Source organism: Numenius arquata, chromosome 2, assembly GCF_964106895.1.
Source record: "Numenius arquata chromosome 2, bNumArq3.hap1.1, whole genome shotgun sequence".
Classification (NCBI taxonomy): Eukaryota; Metazoa; Chordata; class Aves; order Charadriiformes; family Scolopacidae; genus Numenius; species Numenius arquata.
In genome coordinates, this window is record NC_133577.1 from 21,118,514 (window position 1) to 21,145,257 (window position 26,744).

General features: G+C 47.4%; 2 protein-coding genes across 2 annotated transcripts in view; one reads left to right on the forward strand and one right to left on the reverse strand.

The window, feature by feature from the left end:
• Positions 1-1,429: 1,429 nt before the first annotated feature.
• DLL1 (delta like canonical Notch ligand 1) lies at positions 1,430-8,462 on the reverse strand. The gene is made up of 10 exons (XM_074168683.1): positions 8,403-8,462; positions 7,873-8,184; positions 7,564-7,624; positions 7,040-7,297; positions 4,511-4,571; positions 3,904-4,034; positions 3,591-3,760; positions 3,222-3,438; positions 1,707-2,499; positions 1,430-1,589 (listed from the first exon to the last, which is right to left on the reverse strand). Exons 1-10 carry the CDS (start codon positions 8,460-8,462, stop codon positions 1,430-1,432), a joined length of 2,223 nt encoding a protein of 740 aa, XP_074024784.1.
• Positions 8,463-15,703: 7,241 nt separating this feature from the next.
• FAM120B (family with sequence similarity 120 member B) overlaps positions 15,704-26,744 on the forward strand; it is a 56,651-nt gene continuing 45,610 nt past the window's right edge. The window contains exons 1-3 of the mRNA XM_074168686.1: positions 15,704-15,965; positions 19,367-20,412; positions 23,699-23,879. Coding sequence (XP_074024787.1) covers positions 15,704-15,965; positions 19,367-20,412; positions 23,699-23,879 — 1,489 coding nt within the window. The remainder of the gene's footprint in view (positions 15,966-19,366; positions 20,413-23,698; positions 23,880-26,744) is intronic.

Genomic DNA, 26,744 nt, shown 5'->3' on the forward strand with positions numbered 1-26,744 from the left:
GGTTGAGAGAAATGAAGAGCTGAGTCACGACAAGCCCAGTATCTGGATTGCGATGCACCATGCTCATGTTGCTCTTCCTTGGGAAGTGATGCTGAACGTGTTTATATATACACAGCCCCACATGACTGAGCAAACATTACTCAAGGTTTTGACCGGCACTTGCCTTTGGGGTAAGAGTGAGCACAACCATGGGGTCAGCAGGTCAGAAGGGTAGGAGGGTAGAGGTGGGGGTGGCGGTCTACATGGAACAAGTTGTTCTCCAATCTTTGTGATAGGTCTCAGTCCTACTCCATCCACCCGTGAGTCCGCATAAGCCTGTCAGATGCCTGATTGCAAGGTTCAGTCAGCTTATCATCAGTTATGGAATAACCATAGCACTCCAATTATCATTAATAATATTTATTTTGGAAAAATATTTTAAAAATGAATTTCTTCATTAACAAAATGGTAAAAAAAACTCAAATAACATTTGCACAATATTCCATAAATACATTTATATACAAAAAAATATAGTCACATAGACCCGAAGTGCCTTTGTACATATTTACCAAAAAATTTAAATTATAAAAAAAATGAACATCACAAAATACTCAAGCTTTACAATTATCATGAAAATATTTTTACAGATTCAAAAAAATAACACACTTTTTCTCACCTAGTAAAAACACATTTTAGTATCAAAAAAGACAATAAAGGCAGTGTTTGTGTCTCTAATTCAAGAAAAGACTGGCTCATAAGAATCCAAAATATACACTTCAGGCAGTGCATGCTTCTTATGTAGTAATTAAGTCCATTCATTTAAATATATATAGAAAAGCAACTGACCATAGTGCAATGATAAAATTCATAAAAGGCAGTGCAACAGTAATCCTTGAACACAGACCCTTGCCTGGTGTCCATCTGGTTTCTTTATTTTGCAGTCACTTTGCTAACTTCAGTAGAGAACCAGCTCAAGCCTGAATTTAGTTTCTCAGCAGCAGTCAGTGAAGGAATCTATCTCCCATTCCTCTTTCAGCAGCATTCATTGGGGCACGTCTCCTCTGAAATTGTTCTGAACAACCACCTTGCCATATCACCTCTGTTTTACACCTGGTGAGAGAAAACACGAGCAGAGATCAGGAGAGGTTAATGGGAAGAAGAGGGCTCTAAGCCTGCAGAGGGTGGGGACTCTCTCTTTACGCTGGGCAAGAACAGACTGCATGAAGCACACTGAGGGGTAAGTCAGCAGACCACAACCGCACTATCATTGTACCCTTGTCTGCAAAAGTCATTGTACCCATAGTGTCCAGTGCAGCAAGTCACTGAGCTTGTCTTTGCAACATCCATAGCATGACAAACTCGGGCTGGCTGGATTTTAAGAGGTACAAATCGCTGTGGCACCATGGAAAAGAGTTTAGCTGCTCTGACTGTGTTAGATGAAGGTTGCACATCAAGACTTTTCTCTGCTGTTCCAGCTGCCAGGAAGTATACTAACCTCAGTTGCTATGATGCACTCATCTTTCTCTTCTGATATGACATACACCGACTGGTACTTTGTGTCCTTTGAAGTGGAATATACTGAATCTGGTCGTTTTCTTTCAGAAGTATCACTATTGAAGACAAAAAGAGAAAAGACAGGTCAGATGGCTTTTGCTTAACACTACCTATGAGACACACACAACCCCTTAAGAGTCAAGCCACCCCCCACACTCAGATGTGAGAGGTACCTCTTCAGTTGTACTGCACTTTTCTCCTCTGCCTCTGAATCATATGTTTCACACTTGGCTTCACATTTGCTGTGCTCCTCTTTAACAGAGTCCTCATTCTTGAGTTCATGCACCAAATTGTAATCCACTGATGGGTATCTGGCTTTGTAGCCATTTTTATCGGAGTTATCACTGTGAAAGTCTACTTTCTTGTTCGTGTTTTTAATCTGAGTGGCACCAATGACACTTATGGAAATGTCCTTCTCGCGCTGGCAGTTCGCCAGGTTGTTCATGGTCTCAGTCTCGCTCCTGCAGGCATCAGGCTGGTGGTGCCTCTTCTGCACTCGGAGCCTGATGCAGACGACCACAGCAGCACACCCCAGTAGCAGCATGAGGACCAGAATAATCCCAGCGCAGACAGCGATCCAGGGGAACTGGCCGTTCTGGCCTTCCGTGTACTTCTCAGTGAAGTCAACGATGACTGGTCCCTGAGGTGGCTCGGGGAGCAAAAACTGGCAGTTGAGCCCGCCGTACCCCCGGGCGCACTCACAGACGTAGCGGTTGTTTCTTTCATGGCAGGTGGCCCCATTGTGGCAGGGGTTGTGTTCACATCTGCTCACCGGGGTGCTGCAGTTCTTCCCATTGTATCCTGGGGGGCAGGTGCAGGAATAGTCATTGACGCCATCCTGGCAGGTCCCTCCGTTGACACAGGGAAAGGAGGCACAGTCATCCACGTTATCATCACAGTGTCTCCCAGTGAAACCAGCCTGGCACTGGCATATGTAAGAGTTTCCCAGATCGACGCACTGGGCTCCTGCAAGACATCAAGGGGCATGAGCACTGAGTGGTGGGCAAACAGACCCAACAGTCTCCCACCTGCTGCTCTCAGGACAAACAACCATCACAACTAGCAGCTGAGAAAAACTTTCTTTCTGAGAGGTTAGCTCAACCTTTGCCAAGTCTAATCTACCATTAAAAGTACAGGGGTTTATAAAGGAAGGTATTTGTTAATCAGATCTATTTTTCATTCTCCATCCTATTCCCTTTTTAACATTTCATTCAGCTTGGACAACAAAGCTAGTCCAGATCAGGTTAACACCACAATCTCACATTACAGTGTTTGAGTGGTGATGAATGAGGAGGACTGCAGTAAAGAAAGCCTTCACTAGTTTAATCAAAACAGGAAGATTGCTGTTACCAGATTACAAGTAATAGTATTTAGCACTTGTATGGCATTTTGCATCCACAGACCTCAAAGAGTCTTTGCAAAACATTTGCAAGTATAATCCTCCACATTTTTACGCATGGAGTTTCAGGCCAAGTTACCTGGCCACAGTCACCCCTTGAGAAAATGCAAACTGCAGCAGTGGCCCAAACCACACCATTACTTTTTAAGTACAGTTCCTCCACCAAGTCAACTATTGACACGACATGGACCATGATTGATCAGTGGGCCTTGTTATGAACTCCAGACCAGAAGCCAAAGTAACTGGATGGTCTCATTTTAGAAGGTCACCGTAGCAGGTTTGGCCTTACCATTAGCACAAGGGCTGGAACTGCAGTAATCAATTTTCTTTTCACAGTTGAACCCGGAATAACCCAGGGGGCAGCGGCAGCTGTATCCCCCATCAGGGTTGTCGGTGCATCGCCCACCATTGAAGCATGGTCCATCAGCACAAGTCATTGCGCTCAGCTCACAGTTTTTACCATAGAAGCCCGGGGGACAGGTACAGGAATAGCTGTTCTCAAGATCCTGGAGGGAAGAAATGAGAAATGGTCAAAATACTTATCTGAAGTTGCTTTGAAATCCAAAAAAGGATTTAAAAAAAAAAAAAAAAAAAATCAGTAAAACTGACGTTAACTCCTCCCTTGGGATTTCAGGTGGCACAAGCAACTCAAACTTACAGTGCAGCTTCCACCATTCTTGCAAGGGTTGGCATCACATTCATTGATTTCAATCTCACAGTTGGAGCCTGTGTACCCGGGTCGGCAAGAACAAGTGTAGCTCCCCTGACCAGTGTTGGTGCATGTGGCACCGTTCTTGCAGGGCTTGTGATGGGTGCAGTAGTTCAGGTCTGTAAAAGATTTTTTTTTTAAAAAAGAGGACAGTCAAGATACTTGTCACTTTGCAAGGCTAGCACAGGGTAAGTGAGATGGAAATGGCCACTTGCTTTCTGTTTTTTTAAAACAGATGCTCAGGCAGGGACTGAGAACTCACCCTGGTTGCAGAAAAGGCCACCCCAGCCTTCCTGGCAGTTGCACTGCCATGGCTGCTGACAGGTACCATGAAGGCAGCCTGGGTATCGGATGCACTCATCACAATATCGGCCCTGCCAACCCACTCTGCATCTGAAAAAAAAACCAACAACCAAAGTCTCGTCAGATTTAGACTTTTCACTGTTGGAAACCCTATCGCAAACTCCACAAACACACTGATGCCAAGGATCAAGTTTCCTAAAAGCCCTCAGTGATCCTTCATGTGAAAAAGTCAGAGTCCAACCGTAGCATCAGCTTTCACCGGTCCCAGCTATTTCTTCCACTTCCTTAGATAGAGCCATGGTTCCAAGTAGTTAATTTGTTTACTCTAGTAACAAACAGCTAAACCTTACACACAGCACTGTAAACTCATTAGGTTAATATTAATGGCACTGTTGTTTGACTTGTAGATTAATACTTTGATCTGGCATCACCTGGATTTCTCAAATTACCATCTAATATGAAGAAAGGCATTTAAGCTGACCCTTCCAATGACCAATGGCTTACTTAACACCAGAGCATCAACATTAAAGACAAAGAAGGGAGCAGGAGGGGAGCGGAAAACTTACTTGCATTCCCCAGGTTTGTCGCAAAAGCCATGTTGCTCATCGCATCCAGGCAAACAAATCGCTGTAAACAAATCAAGGAGGGAGAGACATCAGCACCGGGGCCAAACGCTTCCCTTCTACAAGTCCGATCCCAAGAGCACCTTGTGGGTGGGGAGCGAGCCCCTTTTACTAGGTCGGGGCAGTTAAGCGCAGCTGAGTTAATCTCTGGAGCCTGCAGGAGTATTGATCTCGCCCCGTAACTGGGTACTTTACTTATCACCGGGGATGAGCATTCTTCTTAATACAGTTGCACACAGACAAAAGAGGGCTCACAATTGCTCCCTTCCCCACAGCCCCTCACCCCTCCCCCGCCCCCTTCCCTTCCCAGTGAGGGTCAGAAGTCCTTTTTTCCAATTCTATGCACACAGCTCCACCTCTTAATATCCCCCGAAAGTGTGTGTGCAGATAAGAGTGGACAGCTGGTGTGCAGGGTGCCAGTGCAAGACAGCTGCTCTATTGTCTATTCTCTCCCAGCAGCTGCCCCACTGCAACAATACCCTGGCCCCGGAGCCAATGGGGCCGGCGGCCGGCGGCCGGGCAGCCTATCCCTGCCCACAGCTAATCTATGGCACGCGCGTGATTTCGCTGCAAAAAAAACTTTTTTTTTTTTTTTCTTATTCAAATAAATAAGTCTAAAGTTCTTCCTCCCTCCTTCCCCCCCGCCTCCACCCCGCTCCAAAAAGGGGTGGGCGGGTGGGTGCAGTCCTGGTAAAAGAGGTAAGCAGGCCAGCGGGAGGGAGGATGAGGGAAGGGAAAAAAGGGACTTCTGCTCATTACTTCGCCTGGTTATGGAACTCATTAAGCAGGCACTGCAAAGTTTTAATTCAACAAAGCCAGCCGGAGACAATGGCATGCAAGGGGAAGAGGAGGGGAAGAAAAAGAAAGAAAGAATCGGCGCTGATAATCAGATCGCCTCCAAGTTGGAAAGAATGGAGCTGGGGGCAAGGCGACGGGAAGCAATCTGCGACTGGCAGCTCCGCTTGCTAACGGCAAAACATTCTTTTTGCATGCACACATAAACACATCTCCCCTGCCTAGTACGTTGGCATCGCTGTTATAAGCTGTTTTTTTTCTGAGAGGGAAAGCAGAGCAAAGAGCATATGTAACGAGGCAAGAAAGACGGACAGCCTTCTACTTTGCTATGGGAAAGCGATGTACAGGCATCCAAAAGTGCTGACAGCCCCGAAAGAGCTCATTATCAAAATGCTTCCTTTTTCCCCACCCCTTGACACAACTGGGATAGGCACTTTTGATCATGGGAAAGGTTGTAGTTCCTATTTAAAACACTATCAAAGGAAATGCGAGCCCCTCTGCCTGCTGTTTCTTGTGCAACATTGTACCAGGAACTGCTAAAAGCATCCTATCAGCCACTAACAGTGTGAATAATTAATCTGGGGTCATTCAATAGCAGCTCAGCTGAGACCACAGTGTAGGTGGGCTTTAAGAAAAACAAAAACACAAGAAGAAAACCAAGAGGCTGCTTCACAGCCTATAACTGTTTCCTCCCTGCCTGCCTGGCCCTTTGATGATTGGAGAGGAGCACTCATCCAGTACGTCATCTGCCAGTGGACTTCAGATCCGTGTATACACACAAACAGAGAATGCCATCACATGCTGCAGCAGGAGCTCTGTGTGTATGTTTGGGTGTACACCACTATGTATCTACAAAGGGCAGTAATCTTGTACAAAGCTGGAGGTATCTGACATCTCTGACCATCCTCTCTGTGATCTGCTTACTGTCCCAGTATCAACAGCTTACTGCTGTATCAACACACCCCATTCCTCAACACATTCAAGCTCAGGCATACTTTAAAAGGTGTACTCATGTCCCTCACTACTTTATTAGTAGTAATGATCATGGCAATGGCACAGAGGAGAGAAGGGGAAGAAGCTAAATGTTCTCATGGAACAATCTGTTAGTGGCAGTTTACAAGTACCCTAAAAGAGAAATGTACAGTCTAGAGGCCACAGAGAGTATCTTGGACCTCCCAATACTTTTAATACAAGCTGGCAAGACATCAGACAATAACAAGCCTACCAATAGGTCTGCCGCATGGATGCTGCCAAAGCCTACCTCCCTCTCCTGAAGCCATCTACTGTGTAGATGATGATATCAATGTACCATGGTTGAAGGGGTGGCTAGGTATAAAAAGTAGTCCTGATATATTTGAATAAATCCTTGAGCAACTACTGAACATTTTGCTATCAGATTTGATGTCTACAGCAAATGAGCAAGAGTGTAATGTTGGCACTGACATTTTATTAGCTTAAGAAGGAGTTGTCTGCATTAACTTTCTGTGGTGATGCTGAACATCTCACATCCCCTGCACCAGTAAAGCCTGTACACAGCACCAGATCTCCACCCACTGCAGCTTGGTTCCCCCTCTCCCATGGGGCCTGATGGCAGAGAAACTTGTGTCGTCACCCCCCAAGAACTCATGGGACGCTGCTGCAAATAATGCCCAAGGAGACAAGAAGGTGGACACTCACGCTCAGTGCAGTACTGGCCTTTCCAGCCCGGGTTGCAGACTTTCTCGCCACGCTCTCCACAAGTGAAGTGACCAAAGGCATCATCCCGGGGACGGCAGAAGACAGAGCAGCCTTCTCCATAGTAGTGCTCGTCGCACACGAAGCGATAGGAGTACTTGAGGTCAGTGCGGCCACTGCTGTGCAGGTCCTGGGACCACTCTTCACCCACCGCCAAGTGCCTCTGAGTGGCCAGGCGGCTGATGAGGCGCTCGGGATTTTCTGCATGAAAGTGGAGAGAAGAGGTGTGATTAGGGAGTCCAAAGCTGGCAGGTGTGTAGGAATATGCTCAACGGGGGGTGAGAGGTGAACCACAGGGGCAGGATGACAGGGCTGCATGCCAACAGGTTTCCCTCTCTTCCCATGGTCTCCTGAAGAGGAGCAGGGATGGGATGGGGCAAATGCCCTGCACGCTGCAGAGAGAGGGACTTGAGTGGGGTGGTGGGGCTGAGATCATTCCAGGGAAGGGTCTGTTTCAGGACAGTTACCTGTGGTGAGGTCGTCAGGTGAGTCTGTGTGCAGAGCCTCAATGATGAGCGAGAAGGTGCCCTGGGGAAAGAAGAAGCAGAGACAACCCGCCGGGAGATTGTGAGAGCGGGCAGGGCTGAGAGGCAGCTCCCCCAGCCCCTCAGGGGTTACTCATACACACACTCCAAAAGACCCTCAGCGGGATCGGCGGCACCTCAGACGGGCGTTCGCCTGGCTGTGCGGCCGGGGGTGTGGGATGGGATGGGATGGGATGGGATGGGATGGGATGGGATGGGGGCCGCCCCCACCTACGCCGCCCCCCCACTTACGGGCCAGGTGAAGCCGAAGGGGAAGCGGATGGGGTTGCTGAAGGCGGGGTCGGCGCCGCCCGCGCCGTCGGGGACGCTGAAGGAGTTGGCGCCGAGGACGGGGGTGATGGCGCTGCCGTAGGTGCAGGGCGGCTCGGGGGAGACGCTGGCCTGGTAGTGCTTGAGGCAGACGCGGAAGAAGGTCTTGCAGTCGCACTGCTGGAGCCCGCCGCCGCCGGGGCCGCCCCCGCGGCAGCAGTTGCGGTTGCTGAGCAGCCCCTTCTTATTGACAAACTCCTGCAGCTTCAGCTCGAAGACCCCGGAGCAGCCAACCTGCGGGGAGGGGACAGCGGCCGTCAGCCCGAGCAGCCCGCTCCCGCGGGCCGACCCCAGCCCCACCGGGCATCAGCGGGACGGACACCCCCCGCCCCGACCCCTCTCCCCGCTTCTGCTGGCTGCAACAGGCAGCGACAGTCCCCGGCATCCCCGCGGGACCCCCCGGTGCGGGGACGACCGCAGGTCTTTCTGCCCCCCACCCCGCGGGCACTTACCTGGCAGCGGCTCAGCAGTACCGAGAGGAGGGCGAGCGTCAGCAGGAACCGACCTCCCATTTTGGAGGGGCAGCTCTGGTGCCCTCGCTTTCCTCCCCCTTGTCTTTTCGTCAGAGGGGAAAGGGGAAAGCGTCTCTCGAGGGAAGGGAAAAATACAGCGGCCAAAGCCGCTCGCCCCAGCAGAGCTGGAAGAGTTAGTGTCACGGTCTCCTTTCAGGAGTGTCTCTGACTTTTTTTCCCCCTCTGTCGATACCTTTAGGTGTAGCTTGTCGGCGACTGACAGCTCTTTCGGATGGCAAAAGAAAGGGGAAAAAAAAAAAAAAGAGAAAAAAAAAAGAAGAGGAAAAGGTTAAGATTAATCTGCTAAACTCTTTCTTTCACAATCCACGGTGCTCCTCCTTCTCTCCAAGAAGAAAAAAAAAAATTAAAAAAAAATAAAAGCAACTTAATTCCCAACAGAGGCAGAGAAAAAGCTTCCCAAGGAAGATTAAAAATCGGCGATCTGGCAATCCCTGCAGAGCCAGCGGCGGACGCGGCGGCAGCGGCGATAATTCCCGGTGCTGAGATGCGGGAGCGGCTCTGCGCGGCTCTGCGCGACTGCGCTCGCGCTGCGCACGTCGGGGCTGGTGGGTGTCAAACGGCAGCGGCGGCGGGCAGGTCACGTCGGAGCCTTGAAGCCTTGATCCCCTTTTTTCCTCTTTTTTTTTTTTTTTTTTTTTTTCCCAAAAGAAGAGAAGCTCTCTTTCCTTGTTGCGGGCTTACTTTTGTTTTTAGAGGAATCCCAGCCAACAAAAATAAGCTCGTGTCTCAAAGCGGCGCACTGAGCGTGTCCGGGTGTGCTCCTACGGGGGAGGGGGTGCCTGCTCTGCCCTGCTCCGCTCCGCTCCGCACTGCGCCGCGGCTCGGCTCGGCGGCTCTCTCCGAGGGTGGAAGCGCTAAGGATCTGCCTCTCCTTGGGCGCCTGCCTCCCTTATATCCCGCCGGCCGCCTGCATGCCTAATGAGATGCAAATGAGCAGCCCCCCAATCTGGCTAGAGCTGTCACAAAGGAGCCACTTTTCCAAACCCTCCTCTCAATGGATCGCCAAATGGTCAGTGAGCTGTAAAATGTGCAACCCTCCTCCCCCTCCCCTCCGCGCTCACCAAACGTGCTCATTTACATTCCTGCAAATTTGGTAACCGCAAGAATCCCCCTTCTGCTCCGGGGGAGAGGGTAACAGCCCCTCTGCACCGGAGAGAGGCAGCGCAACACGCTCCGGCGAGAAAACAACCCTGGGGACGGCGGGCTGTAATTACCTCTCCAAACGTGCAAAAGCAACGGCCGTGCCCCCAAAAAGTGACTCGGTGATCATGGCCACTTCCAAAGGGCATCTTCGGCTTTAACGGGACGAGGGAGGCGGGAGCCAGCGAGCCACAACAAGGGGAATCCGATCCCTTGAAATTCACACCGCATTTCCCCTGGCATAACCGGGGTAACTGGGGACGGGGGGATGAATTTGCGCGCACCGAGCCGGGGCTCGCCCTTCCCTTGGCTCCGCTCACGGCGCTCATCCCGCCGGCGAAGGGAAGGGGGGTCCCCGGGGGTCCCGGCGGAGGGAAGGGGCGCCCTCGGGAGTCCCGGCGGCGGGGGAGGGCGCAGGCGAGTTCGCGGAGGGGACCCGTCTGCGGGGCTCGGCGGGTCCCGTCCCCGCCACCACCGCTGCCGGAGAGAGCCACCAGCTCCGCCCGGGTCCCGCACCCCTCTATGATTATTATCATCATCACCAGCAACCTCTCCCTCTCTCTCTCTCTCTCTCTCTTTTTTTTCCTCCTTCAGCTTAGTAAAAAGTGAGTTTGGTGTGTGTCGTTCGCGTGGCTGTCATTAAGGCCGTTTGTTATTGTGTGAGGGCTGAATCAGTTAGCTCTTTGTGCTCTCAGCTGTATGGTAATGTAGACAGCACCTGCTCCCTGCACAATGCGAGGGAGAGAAAGAGCTCCCCTCGGCGCACGCTACTGCCTCTACAACAATGTCCGCACATTTTTTAAAGAAATCCCTTCCAGCACTTCCCCCCTCCGTAAAAAAAAAAAAAAAAAAAAAAAAAAAAAAAAAAAAACCAACACCACAACCCAACTTTACACCAACCGTCACCTTATTATTTTTTTTACATATCCATCAGACACTAGAACTTTTGTTTTGATCTTAAAAACATGGAAAGGAGTTTACTGGTGCGGTGAAAGAGGGATAGAGATGATTACCATTTGAGCAGTTTCTTAATGACGGATGGAAGCGGGGGATAAAAGTTGGAGGGCGACTCTGGCATGTCACTCGAAGCAGGGTTTTCCACTTTGTTCGGGCCTTCTGTTTAAACACCTTCGGTAGGCGCAGGCGGATTCATTAGGATGCAAGGTGTAACTGTCTCTGTAAATGTCATTTTAATTGTAACACATCATTTCAGCACAGATTAAGCTTGTGTGCGAAAGGAGAGGATTTGGCTACAATAACCTCACTGTAGGTATGCCGTGCTAAAAGCCTTATTATGGCGACTTTATTGGGTTGAAACGTGCATTTGCATGGCAAAATGTGACTTTCATTGAAGCAGATGTCTTGATCACAAATTATCTTACAATGCGCTAGGAAAAAAAAATCTTAAAGACTTCTTAAAGTAAAAGCATTGGGTAATACCAATTAAAAGAAAATCACTAATGAGTTCATTCAGCCCAGCTCTTCTTGACTGTTCCAGGACTGTAGCTGCCCACGTTCATTTACTGGGGACTTGTGGCACCTATCCCAAATCCAGACAGGTACCCTCGGTACTTAAGCATCCAGACTTTTGCAACGTTTCGCCACTCAACGTGTGCGTCCTTTACATCTAATTTTGGTCGAACGAGCCATCTGCATCCAGGTACTCTTCTTCTCCTCTCTCCCCGCCCTTTAACGCTAAAGCGAAAGCAGAAATGTACAGGAATGTTTGGTGGGTTTTTTACCCCGGAGTTATATCTGGGCAGAGAGGGGAGCAGCGATCCCGCAGGCAGGGTGCGAGGGCGCAGGGAAGGCGGCCCGGGAGGGAGCGGAACGGAGCGGGCGGCGGGTTCCCGGAGGACGGGCCGCCCGTCCCCCCCACAGCCCCCCCCGCCGTGCATGGCCTCTGCGGCGGGGAGCGGGGGGGCCGCCCCGCAGCCACCCCGGGTTTAACTGTACATTACTTTTGCCACCTAGCGTCAATGTCTTTTCAAGTGGCTTGCCGCTGCTTCCCAAACTTTGCTGCGGCGTTATCCTCGGGAAAGGTAGAGAGAGAGAAGGAGAAAAAAAAAATCATTTCGTATCGGGTTTACTAAGAGAGTGGGTCGGGGTCGGGGGGGGGCAATATCTGTCTTGAAATTTGGGGGTAGCCCGTCGGTGGAGGCGAGAAGCGATATATCACCGCGGATCTTTTAATCTACAAGAGACAGAAAGTTGGTCCATGAGCATCCCCTTGCTTAAAAAACTGGAAATAAAAAGTTACACGCGCGAGGGCTTTAACCTAGTGATAGGGAAAAAAAAAAAAAAAAAAAAAGACCCGAAAAAACTTGCCCCCAAATCCTTAACAACCCCCCTTCGGTACCGGGTATTTGTTAAATTGACGTGGCACAGATTTCTCGATTACCGCTGCTGAGCGTGACTGAAAGGCGCCGTGAGAGCCGGCAGGATCCTGCCCACGGCGCTCATTCTTCTCCGGCTTAATTTATGCCACGCGATTCTGTATTGGGGAAATCAAGCAGAAAGCTCCTTTTTCTGCTTTTTTCCCCCCTCTCCCTCTCTCTTTCAGATGCTGGGCTAACGGGGAGACTGTTTAACTTAAGTGTTTCTATAGGAGGCTGTTGTAGTTTAACTCCTGCCCACCAGTAGCTGAGGCGAACAAAGGAGGGACTCGAGGTCTAACTATTCATCCATTCTCTGCACTTTAATTTTCATTGATTTCGAAGACAAGGGGAGCCCTTAGGGATTCTCGCTGAAGGGGGATGACACGCCTTTAGACGCGATCAGCCCCCCAGCCAGCCATCTGCTCCCAACCAAATGGCGCTTTTTCGCTCCCAACCGCGTGTCTCCGCACCGCGCTCGCCCGCCGCCCCCCGCCGCCCCCCGCGCCCGCCTCCGCGCTGCTCACCGCGCCCGCGCACGGGGTCCCGCTGCCCCCGACGGGCGGCCGCTCTCGCCCGACGCCCTGCCCGCCCCGACGGAGCGAGCCGGCGGCAGGACCCCCCGGGGGCGGGCGCGGTGCCCGGGGCCCCGCCAGGGCGCGGCGGCGACCCCGCACGGCCGGGACGTGGCGGGCCCGGCCCCGCCTGCCAGCGGTTCGCCGGGGCTGGTGGGGTATTGTGCTGCCCCTCCCTTGCCCCTAATTGATACTCTTCCCGCAACGTCGGGACCCCCGCCTCTCCTGCCCCGGCGAGGATTTACGGCCCCGCCGCGCAGCAGCGCGGCCGAGAGTTCCCCATCAGCCGCCAGATGATGGGAAAAGTCACTTCAAAAGCGGGTGGGGGGGGAGCTGTTAATTAGGGCGACGCGCTGCCATCGCTGGCGCGCAACCCTGAATTTTCCCGGGACGGCAGGCTCCGGGCATATGGCGAACGGTGCGTCGGCGGAGGGACGTGTACGTGTGGAGCTATGTGTAGCCGAGTGTGCATAATATTTTAATTAGGTCTATAGTCCCTACGGAGGTATGTGTGTGCGGCTGCCTCTCCGCCGCAGCCCTCCCCGCACGCCCCTTTCACCTGTCCGGGAGGGATGGATGGGGATGGGGTGGGATAGGATGGAAAGGGGAGGGGAGGGCAGGCTGGGCGCTGTCGGGCAGGGGCTCTGGCTCCCCCGCCGGCCCCGGGCTCGGCGGCGTGACCAGGGTGCTGGCGGCCGCCCGGGTCCCCGCCACCGGGCGCCCGGACCCGAGGCGGGTGGGTGGCGGGCGCGGAGGTGCCGGAGGGGCGCTCCGCCGCCCTTGCCGTGTGCGGGGAGGGGGATTAAGAAGTTTAGCGTGTAGGTTAGCCCAAAGTTGCAAAGGCATGTGCTGATTAGAATAAGAAAGGGCAGTCGCGTGGCTCAGCTGGCACACAGCGAGGCCAGATGATAGATAAGCAGCTCTGGGCCTTCCCTCCCCCCCAGCCCCCTTTTTCAAATCGCAAATCATCTGCTTCGGCCCTATCCTAGCCCCTCATTTTCATGACAATGGTTGTGTGTTTACCTGTGATCCTGGGACGGGGCATTCCTTTGTCTCCCGAGGAGATTACCGCAGCCAGCTGCTCTGCAACCCTTTCCTGGGCAAATCCCGAAGTGGCCCCTATATGTGTTTTACTGATTGCACACGAGGAGAAAGCGAGCCCCCCTCTCCGCCCCGCTCTCCTGCGCTTGTTTGTTTGGGTTTGCTCGCTGGCTTGCTTCCGACGGGATTTTGCTTGTGGGAAACTATGAGGGATAAAATTGGTCACTCGTGTGCGTGAGCTGTCGTTGCTCCCAAAGTTGGGAAGGGTGAAGGGCTGCGTACCCCTGCGAAGGCGCGCACCACCCGCCTGGGGGGCAGAGCCGCGGGGCCTCCCCGGGACGAGGGGACATCAGGGGCCCGAGGGAAGTAGGCTTCCCCCTACTTTGCTCTCCCTCGGGCCCCGGACACCCCCCGGTCCGGGACAGCACCTTCCCTCGAACGTTCCGGGGGGTGCCCCGGGCCGGGCGAGTCCCGCTGCCTCCTCCAGTCTCATCTCGGGGACACGGCGACTCGCACGCTGCCACCGCCCGTGCCCCGCCGGGGAGCAGCTCGGCCTTGCATTTGGAGAACTCGTCTCTTTGCCCCCTCTTTAACTCCACGGAGACACGATCTTCACCACACTAGAAACCACGGATCGCGTTTGTACTAGATGACCTTCTGAGGTCCCTTCCAAGCCGAAATATCCCATGATCCTGGGATTTCCCCTGCGGCCCAGCACCCCGTCCACCCCATCAGGCAAGCCAGGTATAAGCCTGTGCAGCGCCGAGGCCTGGCTTGTCTTGGTGGGGTGGCACAGAGCAGGGAGGGCAAGCGATTGGGCTCAGATCATGCACACGGGATAAAAAAACATGATGCACTTCTCAGAAAAATGTTTTCCATTCCGGCTATGAGATTTTGCTGGATGGCTGGAAATATTCCCTTCTGCTACCAACTTCAGTAGCAACATTTGCTGCGTTCACCAGTTCTCATAAGGAAACCCCCTCTTCTCTTTTTCCCCATTTTTATTAATCATCATCTTAAGCCAGAACTCTGAACGGTAACTGCAAACTACCACCCCAGAGAGTAGCTGCGCAGACCACTCTTCCCCTATGACCGCCAGCACAGTGTGCCGCGGTACTGTACTGCGTTTCATGCACGAAGGGTTTTTCTGTTCCCCTGCGGCCTGCAGCCCCCTTTGCCCGGTGTGCACATCTTGTGCATTGTCCGCTGGCTGTGGCGCAAAACCTGCTCCTAATAAACTTTGGAAGAGGGGTAGCAGTCCGATCGTATGTTTCCAGGGCTTTCCGAGCCACTTCCAATTTGCGTCGTTTTTATTTCTTTCCACATCTCTCCATGTGCAGGGAGGGGGAGGAGGGAAAAGAAGGGGGCAGAAGCTCCTCTGCAGAAGGTGATTATGAGAAAGAGGATGGGTATGGATGGGGCGGGCCCGAGCTTTTGGAACTGCTCTCCCCTTTTCTGAGAGCATCTGCCCGGAGACGAACAGATGTGGGCACCTGCGGTGACAGGCCACATATGCTCCATCCTATTCACAGGCATTCAGACGTGGCTACAATGGTGAGGCTTTGTGCACACGGAGTCACCAAATATATTAATCTGTGCTCCCCAGAGCACTGCTCTTTAATTTTTTCACTGGCAATAACATCTGATCTAATCCTTCCACCAGCTCCCCCACGTCCCTCTTACCCAAGCCCCCGAAAAGATGTGAAGTTATTCAGGTCCCCACCTGTTGCCAGTGGGGTGGCAGGGGCCTGCGCTCCCGGCCGGCCTGCAGCCAGGCCCTTATCCCGGGCTGCACCCCGGGGAAACGGGGGTTCCCCTCCACCGGCAAGCCCCGAGAAAAGAAAGCAAAGCAAACTCGTCCCCTTCTCTTTCTCCCCCCGGCTCCGGGCCGGATCCTGCCAAGCCCTCCCCCCCCCCCCCCCCCCGCGCCATGCTGCGCCGGGCCGCTTTGTTCCCCAGCGGCCAGCGCCGCTCAGGGGCCACATAAATCTCCCATGTACGACTCGGAGGTTTTCAAGCAATTTCGGTGCGCGAAGCTTTCATCTCCCCACGTCCCCCCCCGCCCCGGTTGGATTTGTTCGGGGGCACAATGGCTCCTCCGGCCCCATTGTGGCCGTACAAAGCCGAGGGACACCAGGCCGCGAGCAGGGACAGCCGTGGTTCAAACCAGCCCGGCCCCCCGCCGCTGTCATGCGAAGGGCCCCGCTGCAGCCGGCTGTCCCCGGCAGGGCGGACACGGACACGAACACGAACGGCGACGGCGACCGACCCGCTCCCTCAGGCCCGCCCTGGCCCGGCCGCCGGGCGCATGCGCAGCCCCGCCCCCGCGGGAAGCGGAAGCGCAGACTGGGGTCAGTGCCGGGGTGCCGTTGGGAGGGGGCGGTCAGCCGGTCGTTTAACGGCGACGCCGTGCAGGGGCGGAGGAGAATGGGGCTTGTCGGGGATGAACGTGACTGGAGCCCCAGTTCTGGCTGGCGGCGTGGTCCGGGTACCGCACGGCCTCCCGAGGCCCTCACAGGTTGCCCGGTGCAGGCCCCAGCCCTCGCCTCAGCGGCGGGCGGATAGCGCCGGCCCTTCACCTGCCTGCGGCCTCCCGCTGTCCTGCTTCTGGGGCAGGCTGTGGCCCTTCAGAGCAGAGGGGGGCTGCAGGCCTGTCCCTGGGCTGCTGCACGTCGGAAGTGGAGGGCTTTGTTCCTACGTCCGTTGTGCTGTGGGCCTCGGTTACAGGGCTCTAGAGGGCTGGAGTGGTTATTCTGAACATTCCTGCTAACAACCTGTTGCAATCCTGGGTGTTACTATGGGCATAATAAAATTTGTATCGTGGTAGTTGCTTGCTGGCAAGATGAAGTTTAGTGGTATTATCAGCAGTTGTAGGGGCCACCTCTCTGAATTTTTGTGTTTTTATAAAACTGGGGTTGAAAATGCTTTTGATTATTTCGGTTTATGGAGAAAGTTGTTTGTTGTTTGGTTTTTCTTTTTTTTTTTCCCTTGCAGATTCATGCACTTGATAGTAATGCAGTTGAGATCTTATGGTAATTTGAGGTCTCCATTGCACACGAGTAACATCAGAAATAAGCATCCAACCTTAAACTATTCATCTGCTGCACAGAATGTTCATGTTTTCCACTCTTGGGAAACTTCGCATTACAACATAAAACATTTTAGTGCTGATTCTGCCAATTTTATTGAGGTGCATCTGGTGAAAGTACTTCTCACGTCAGTAGATCTTACATGTTCTCTTTTCTGTTACTGTGATGGATTAGAGAGCGATTTCCTTAACATAGCTGTTACTGTTTAGTAGTGAAACAGAACGGTTGACAGAATATAAACTCTGCATTTTTTGTTACTTTCAGTGAATGTGTTTGATAGTAATATGAAAATGCCAGAAGTGGCCAAGGTGCTTGCTTATGTGTTTGGGTGCGAACTTGCTATTGATTAAGCTGAACTAATACTGGAAATTTTTCTGATAATTTCTGTATCATATATTTGCTTAAATTGTTAGGCAAGAGGAGTGCTTCAAATAGAGGTGTGAGGACGTGGGAAAATTTTCCATTTATTACAGTACAGTATAGCTAGTAAGTTGCTATTTACTAGCACTTTTTGCTCTAGGCTACTATGTAGCCACTATGGGCAGAATCTCTACTGAATTATAACTAAAACTTGCTTGGGCACAATGCATTTTTGCAGAGGTAAGACCTGCCATGGTATGCTGCCTCTGTGTAGCAATCTCCGATCATTTAGTCCTACCGCATGTGTTAGTGATTAAAAGATAAAGACCTTCACACCCATTGCTTGGTCTCCATGGAAAGTAACAAAAACCGATAACCTACCAGTGCTCAAACTGTTCGGAATCAGAGGTGCAGCTTTCTTGGAAAAGCAAATGGCTGGAGTCGTAAGGGCACCCAGGTAGCACTGGAAGTAGCATCATAGAGAGCACCATGCCCTACCTTGTATCCATGTGCAGCAATGAAACAGATTTATACATGCTTATTTCTGATTTCTATAACAATGTGGTCTACTGTATGCGCTCAGCTTTATTTTGTATGTATTTCATATGACATTATATAAGGAAGAAATTTTTTACAATGAGAGTGGTAAAACACTGGAACAGGTTGCCCAGAGAGGTGGTAGATGCCCCATCCCTGGAAACATTCAAGGTCAGGTTGGACGGGGCTCTGAGCAACCTGATCTAATTGAAGATGTCCCTGGTCATCGCAAGAGGGTTGGACTAGATGGCCTTTAAAGGTCCCTTCCAACCCAAAACGTTCTATGATTAAGGAGGATGGTATTCAAAAGCTGTATCTGGAGGGTATTGGATATTTAAACTCTGAGAATGCAGGAATACTTTTAAAAGCTGATCATTCACAGTACTTTTGTGAATTCAGCTTCCTTTTTTTCTTTTTGTAGACCGTAAGGTTGTATATTGTGATGTAACACTCCTGAGACAGTCTGTAACTGAAATGTCAGAAATCAGCAGTGTGAAAAACAGGAAAAATTGTACTCGTTTAATTAAAACATAGTGAATTTCTTCAATGTTTAACTGAGAAGGGGGTTGACTTTCAAGTAAAATAAAAATAAAAGAGATTCTCTGAGAATAAAGAAGAAAAAAAAGCTTGATGGAGCTTGTTACCTCAATTTTTCATTAGAGGGTCCTTTAAAATAAAATGATGATAAGGTAGAGGAAATTGATGCTGTAGTAGGGGAAGGAGCACTTCTGTCCTACAGGCTATGCCAAAATTCTTTGCACTGAGATTTGTAGAAATATAAATGGAGGTCATCAACAGTTTTAATTTTATCCCACAACTGTCTCTGGAACGTGTAAATTTGTTTATTTGGTATGCTATAAAGTTCTGCCACGGAACTCAGAGATTGTCTTCTTCAATTTTTTGCTATTTCCTAAACTGAAAATAGGCTTATTCCATTTTTAATTATTTCATGTCTAGCTAATGTTTGCATGTGTGTCTTCTAAAACAGACTGGTTCAAAATTGCGGTACATATTATAAATGCCATTTGGTGTATTAAGTTCACTATTAATGATGGTCAGATTTGTAGATTCACAAAATATAGGTAAACCTCTAATTCTTAAGCAGGTCTTGAAAACTATGTCTTCAAATGACAGGATGGTAAATTGGATTGAATTTCTGATTCAAAGCACAGCTGATACTACCAAAACTGTTACAGAAGTCGAGGTATTGCAACTGTTGCCATATCAATGGACTATTGTCTATAAACTCAGATGGTAACTGAGCCGTTTGCACAATCAAGGTACAAGACTGATTTCCAAAGTTATTCAGTATTTTTTTCTGCTGACGTCAATTAAAGACGTTCATATACTTTTAGAGTGAAAATCAAGCCATTAATTCCTGTTGTACACGGTCAGCTAAGATGTTATAAAGCTTTTAATTATGTCTATACTTGTTTTTCTAGCAACGTGTACTTTTCTATATTTTATGCTATTAATCTGAAATTGCAAAAGTCATATTTGTGAAAACCTTTTGATATTTACAGTTTTCATTGATAGAAAAAGCAGATGTGGAAGGCAAAGTGGATGGGCACTTCTATCCAGTTTGTCGAGGGGAAGAAAACCGGTTCAGACTGTTTGAAGCCTAGGACTACACAACAAGCTATCAGAAAAAGCAGAAAAATAACAGTTCAGTTTCCAAGCTGCCTTTTTTTTTTTTTGATTGTAGAATTTTATTACTTTTCTCAGTATTGCATTTTAGAATGCTGTTTTTCTTTTTCTTCTTTCAGACTGCTGTGGGTTTCGGAGATCAGCCATGGGAATTAGAGGTTTGCAGGGATTTGTGGCAAGAGTTTGCCCCGATGTATGCAGAATGGTAGATCTGAGAGAAATGGCAGAAAAACATCGCATCGATCATCCTGATTTCCCACCTGTTATCGTAGTAGACGCCATGTGTTGTGTTAGATACTGGTACACACCAGAAAACTGGGTATGTGGTGGACAGTGGCGGGAATACCTTGCTGTTTTAGAGGATTTTATTAAAGCTTTTATGGCAGCTGGTATCAAGTTGGTGTTTTACTTTGATGGAGGGGTAGAAGAGAAAAAGAGGGATGAATGGATCAAACGGAGGTTGCAGAATAACAAGGAAATAGCCAGAATTTTTCAGTTTATCAAGACTCACAGGAAACAACCAGGGAGAGGAATGTTTGTTGTTCCTTCAGCTTTGCCTACTTTTACACGTTTTGCACTAAAGTTGCTTGGTCAAAAAACGGTATGCACATTGCAAGAGGCAGACTTTGAGGTGGCCACATATGGTTTGGAACATAACTGCATAGGAATTCTCGGGCAAGACAGTGACTACCTCATCTATAATACATGCCCCTACTTTTCCATTGAGAAGCTCCGTTTGGACAGACTGGTCACTCTTATGTACTCTCGAGAAGATCTTTGCTGTGCATTGGGTCTTAGTTTGACACACCTCCCTCTCTTTGCTTGTTTGCTTGGCAATGATGTTATTCCAGAAAGCTTGTTGGAAGGCTTTTGGCATAAATGTTTAGTCACTAGTCCCAACAAGAATAACGGCTACAACAGAAGAGCAAACATAATTCTAGCTGTAGCAAATTACATCTCAAAACTTCCATGCTCATACAGCAGCCTGAAACAATTGAAAGAGATGCTACCTTTGGGATCAGATGAGACATTACTTTACAGAGGAGTGCAGTCCTATCTTTTGCCTGGGCAGCAGTCTCCATGGATTCCTCCCAACATAACAAATTGCCGAATGTTCTCCCTTCAAGAACAAACAGCCATGTGTCAAGAGAAAGAAATCCTTCAGGTACCTTGTTTTTTAAAGCTTAATGGTCACTATTGCTATGACTACTTAGTGGAAGTCGGTAATGAGTACACCAAACCTATTGATTTAAATTTGCTTGAGCAAAATCTTTTGTCTGTTAAGTACAGCCATGGTTAGGACTATTACATGCATCAAGATGAGGGCAGATGGGGCACGTTTAATTAAAAGTGGTTCCTCTATGAAGCATCAGGTAGGTCAAATAATGGGGAGCAGCTCCTGTATATGCCTATAGCTGGGCATAGAGATGTACTTTCCGTGTAACGCATGGTGTAATGACTTGCTTTCAGAACCCACAGGTCAGCTACAGCTGGTTAATGGTCTGCTTGGCTGTGCCTGGCACGTGCAGTCAAGGTATTAAAGGGAGCTGTGCTAAGAATGCAGAAGTTGAAATTGCTCTTGTGGAAGAAATGAAGAAGCTTCCTATGAATCTCTATTTCCTGTTTTTTGGATCAGGTTAATTATCCTTTAGATTCATTGTCCCTGATGGAACCAAAAGCACTTCAAGTATCTTGTTAATCCTTAAAAGGAAGGGCTGCACTAGCAAGTTTCACTTATGGCTTCCCACATGGTCAGAGATGCACTGGTATTGGGGGTGAGAAAAGGTACAGTCGGATTGGGTCACCTTTGGATATCTTAGCTGGTGTGCCCTACCTGGCTAATAGAAAACTGAGCTACCTTGCATCAGAGTTTATGCAATAGTACAATTCTGCAGAGTACAATTCTGTAAATTCATGACAATTAGGATAACACACTGAGATTTAAGTAAAAAAAATAATCTATATGAGGTACTGTATTTTAAACCCTATATTAGCCATCTGTTACTCCCTATTTTGTTAGGTACCTATTTGTTAGACTTCAAATAGAGAGTAGCTTGTTTGGTTTTTTTTCTCTATCTCTTATTCATTTTGAGCCTTTTCTTTAAAAACTATTTTTCTGTTTTCTCATATTACCCTAAAGTGATCCTGTAATCTACATTTTCCTTTTCTAAAAAGACTCTAAGCCATTTAAAAACTATATTGTAACCTATGCAATGCTCATTTCAGCTAAACTGCGGATATATTTGTTTTTTTTTTAATTAACCACACATAGATCCAATACATGCCACATTTGACTGTAGTAGTTAAATAGATGATGCTATTTTAAAAAAAACAACCCTACATCCTAATAAAGTGTTGAAAAATATTGTTTATGCTTAAAATGCAAGTTAAAATTAGCCAGAATGTAATTATCTTGGTTGGATTATGGCCAGGACAATAGTGGTAATATCCTTGCTCCTTAAGAGAATGTACCACGCAGTCTTTATGACAAGTGGTCATTATTTCTTGGCTAGATCTTTCATTTGAAGGGTTGCAGTTCTCTAGCGTCATGCTGAGCTACTGCTGTAATAAAATAATAATGTTTAGGAACTCCACTGAAGAATGCCTCACTGTTGCTGAATAAATCCTATGTTAAGCCAGTCTCTGGGCCAAGGAAATCACAGTCAAAGTTGTAGACATGTTAACTTGTCTTTGTTTTTGTTACAGGTGTTTAAATATTTGTATATGTAATGTGTGTGCTTTGCTTCATGTTTTGAAACCCATATGTATTTCTGCTTACCTATGTATTTCTGCACATAATCTGTACTGCACGTAAATGACATACATAGCTCAGTTCCAACCTTGAAGACGTTGACTCAGGTTGCTGCTTCTCTCAGGAAGGGGGGAGCATAATTGTCTAGCTGACTGTATATGTAAATCAGAAATATTTTTTTAAGATACGGCATTGAATGCAGCAATACTTTTGAAATCAGCTTGTCTTTTTTTCAATGCATAGGATGTGTAGTTTATTTATAAAGTGCAAGAAACTAGTATTTTCAAATTATATCTGTGACAGTGGTTTGTATGAAACAGTTCAATGCTTCATTCAAATCATGCTTAGAAAGACTTAACTCTCTGCTTTTGTTTGATACAAAAGTAGATTTGAGAGATTACATTGTTTATGTTTATTAGGGATACTGAAGTATTTCTTCAAGGGCAACCATTAATTTATTGCTGTAAGAAAATGGTCTGTTGATTGGCATCGTACACGGAAGCTTATCATTGATTTTATGCTCATGTAAGAATTTCTTCTGGAAGTAGGACATTTCAGTAGAATTAGTTTTGATCAGTAATGACCCAGTGATTGAATGCAGCTTTGACCTGCTGAGTTCCCAGGTTTGCAGGTACTGGAATTCTGCAGAAATGGTGAATTTGGCTCTGGCAAGTGGTCTGGTAATTTCTAGGGAAAAAGGCTGAGATAGCTGCATGGATGGCACAAGTCAAATAAGACAGACAGTGTGGCACATGTAGGGAATGCAGAGCCTCATCACCATACGGCATGGAGAGTCCAGCAGAATTATTATTAGTGTCACTCCATGGAAATAATTGGCTCTGCTCAGGTGTTTGAACACCTCCCATAGTTTTGGTCTGATGTTGTGAAGTAGAAAGTCTGTCAGGCATTGCCCTTGGCCAGTCCAGATTACAAGTGTTACTGGTTGAAATTCTGTGCTGCCTGAGAGCAGCTTTGTTCCTTCTGCATCTAAGCTGCTCCAGACCAGTGGTCCCTGATGGTACTGAAGTTGCTTGTAGCCAGATGCGTCTGCATCCAGTGCACGGTTAATATGCAGCCTGGATGATGCTGTGATTCTACTTTTCAGCAACAGCCTGCCGACCTGGTTTTCCTCAATAGAGTAGATTGTATTACTTTTCTTGAAGAAGAGCTATTGCAAAGTAAAAGTGTGGTGAAGTTAAGTATTCTAATTTCACCACAATATAAACTATATAAAGTCAGCTCAGGAAAGAAATGGAGCTGTCTTATGTAGTTCGTCTTGCAATAAAATTAGAAGTTTGAGTTTTGTCATGCCTTCACGCTCGCTATTTAAAGGGAGAAGATATGTTTTCAGGTGACTAAAGGAGGGCAGCTTGTTTTTCTATTTCTGAATTCAGAATTCATTTTAAGAATAATTACTCTCTAAAAAACTGTCATTAAACCCCCTGAGTTTTAAGAATTCAAGGAGAAGCTAAAAAATACAACGATGGGTTTCATGGGGATTCCTGTCCACAAAAAGATAGATGTCTAAAAATATACCGTACTGCTGTCACTTGAACAGCCACTTGTTCCCTCCCTGGCCATTCCCTCTATTTCCACTGATAGAGAAAGTGCCATTTCCTCAAACAATGAATACATTTTGTTACTTTTTGATCTTTTTTAATTTTGGAGATAATGCTTTCTTCCTTCTTTGAACAAACAGTTAGCTAAAGAACAGCATATCCGATCTGAAAATTATACAATCTTCAATATCCTGAGTAGTGGAGAGACTGAGTGCAGCAACTCTTTGGAAGATGAATGTGATACAGAGATTCCTGGACAGGCACTTATCTACCGTCCTGCTCGTCAGCATATTTATTCTGTCTTGTTGGAATCTGGAAAAGGTAAGGATTAAACTACTTACACCATTATTCAAGTATACTTTCAATTTTGAAACATGAAATCTTGAATTCATTGTTTCAGTGGCTACATCAGCATGGCATTTAGGATAAAAACTGTGGGCAGCTGAAGTGTACTTAAGGAATCAAGAGAAAATGTGACAATGAAATCGCAGTTTTTCTACATGCTGTTCAATTTCAGAGCTTTTAAAGAGATTTTTTTTTTTTTTTAAATTGAGTTTTTCCCTTGTTAAGTGGGAAGTTGTGAAAGTTGTTAATGATCAAAAGGTTGAGCAAAACAATGAGATTTAGAAGATTCTAAAAGTTTGAGAGGATATGAAACATTATGTTACTTTGCTAAGTGTAACTCCCAATGAATTAGTGAGTTGTAATACACTTCTGCAAAACAGAAATGCACTGTTACAGTTTTACCTTCTGTTGATTTTAGGTCTGCAATTTTAAGAACAGTGGATAGTCAAATACAGTTATTGTAGTAACACAAATGCAAGTAGTCGCGCCAGTGGTCATTAGTTCTTTCATCAAAGTGCAAGAAAATATCATTTCTTTATCCAGTGGTGTAAATAGATTCTGTAGCAGGTATATGTATCTATGCTTCCATTCTTCTCCTTTAAAACAGGTAATTCTTTATTCACATCCTTGGACAAATTCTGTGTTCTAAAGACTCGCATTTGTTAAATGTTATCTTTAGCTACAATGTCTTCTAGGCAGTGAGTTGAAAGTTAAAAATGTACTGAACTTTTATTCTTTTTAATATGTTGATTTTTCCGTGGTAATCACTGTACTGATGAAAGTGCACCGCCATCAGACCTAATATTCAAACTATGTGCTTAGAAAGGCACAGAAAGGTAATTAAGTACTTGACTTCCTTCAGCAACTAGAGGTTGAAGCTGTGCCATAATAGGAAAAAAAATAGGAAAAACTGAATCAGAGTTTACGTAGTCATTTGGAGAGAGTAACAAAAATCTCAGCAGTAATCATGCACATCTGTCATTTTTCATTTTTCAGCCTACTGCCTCTAAGTTTTGTAGACAATTATAACTTGGTTGGATTTTGTTTGTTCCTCTAAGCAGCAGGATATTCATTGATGTTTTCAGAAACACCCAGACCAAAACTTCTAATTAACAATTGTTGCTGCAATATGGCAGGGTAGTAGGCAGATCTGCATTTGTGTTACAGTGTTTGTAGTGCTCGAATGAAGAAGATTAGAATTGAAATCAGAAACATTAATTTAGAATCTTATTGAAAATAGAATTCGGATGTGAAAAAGGTCTTTTAAGAAAATGATTTTAGAATAAAACCAGAGGTAACTTGTGTTATTTGTTCTCAGTTCATGCTTCAAATTTCAGAGATAATTTTCTAAAGTAAATCATAGTGCACCCGCAATCCTTAACCCTTCCAGAAAGGTAGGTAGAATGTGTCTGCATGGGCACCCTTATTAAATCTGATTTTTTAGTGCATGTATCTACCTCCAACTGCTTTAACCATGTCTCTTCCTAGCAGCTCATGGGTTGGTATTTTATTTCAGTGTATAGTTGCTTCTAAGTCAAGAGCGTAGATCATTAATCAGAAACTGTATGGGATTTTATAAGTAAATGTCAGTGTTACTTTTTATGAATTTGCTGCTAGACTTACAAGGGAGTTTTGTTCTTTACAAAGTAAGTAGAATCCTATGCCAGTTTTGCTCAGATGAGGTCAAGTTGGCTACTTTTTGTAATTTGGTGAGGGGTAGGATGGGAAGAAGTAACCTACACTGTATGTAGGTTGTAGTATAATGTAGAATTAATGGGCCCAAGAGACCCAAGAATCCATAGGAGCTGGATTTTGTCCTTTGAAATCATCCACATAGACCATGCCACTTTTCCTGAAGCCACAGTGTGATCAGCGTTTCTTTTGCTGTCGGTGCCAGTTTAAGTAATTCTCTTGCAGAGCCACTCATTTCAGTCCCTGTGCAACCTCTCTGTTGTGCTGGTGCAGCAGTTTGTGCAGCTGCATGGTGGCCTAGTTGGAGATACTGAAAATAGCCCCTCTCTCTCTTCCCTCCCTTTTTTGCAGTCAGGTAACTAACCTGATCCTGTTTCCCCATCTGACTCTTTGTGTAGCCACAAACAGCTGTGGTGAAACAGCCCGAGGGAATGGCAGGGAGTGGGAATGAGCAAATCGATGGGTACCTGTAAAAGTTTGCAGCGCTGCCGAAAGCTCATGAAGCCTTTGGCATAGCTTGGTGTATGGTAAGCATGTGCGTACCTTTACTCATGAAATGTTACTAGAATCACAGCCTTATTTTTGACCCTACAAAAATAAATAGGGGGTTGATGGTGATCCTGATAACCTGGCATTTGTTGCCTGTGTATTTTAAAAGTATCTTTATAATTAATTGAGCTGTTTCTGATCATTAAGTGGAGTATTGCCTGTAGTGATGTATAAATTGTAAACTTTTAGCCCCTTTCCTAGAAAAACAGTGCTATTGGAAAAATTCAAGAAGGAGGGGAAAATAACAGTAATGCACCTTGATAGGCCAGCCAAACTCTCTTTTGTGTGCAAAGATTTCAGAACAAAGCCGGCAGGTTTTGGCACTAGCACAGTCCGTGGAAATACCTGCACCTGCATGATTGTTGCCAATTAGGAGGTTGTGTAATGTAGCCTAAGCCTGTGGCCAGCTTCTGGAAGTCCTGGCGTCACTCCCAGTTCTAACATTAGCAGGCCAGACTGACCCTCGCTTTGACACTGTCAGAAAAAAAAAAGTCCATTAGCAGAATTTTTGCCAGTTATCACCAGTGACCACTCAGGAGGGCTGGCATTGTTGCAGGCATAGAGGAGCACACATAACAGCATTTCCAACTGTCTCGTGTT

Bases quoted from the DNA above. Each gene is read 5' to 3' on its own strand.
- DLL1 (XM_074168683.1), bottom strand. From the start codon at position 8,462: ATGGGAGGTCGGTTCCTGCTGACGCTCGCCCTCCTCTCGGTACTGCTG. The intron at 7,298-7,563 runs GTAACTGTCCTG...ACTTTCATGCAG, and splicing joins ACCTGACGACCTCACCACAG to AAAATCCCGAGCGCCTCATC. The intron at 3,439-3,590 runs GTAAGTTTGAGT...TCTTCCCTCCAG, and splicing joins AGAATGGTGGAAGCTGCACT to GATCTTGAGAACAGCTATTC.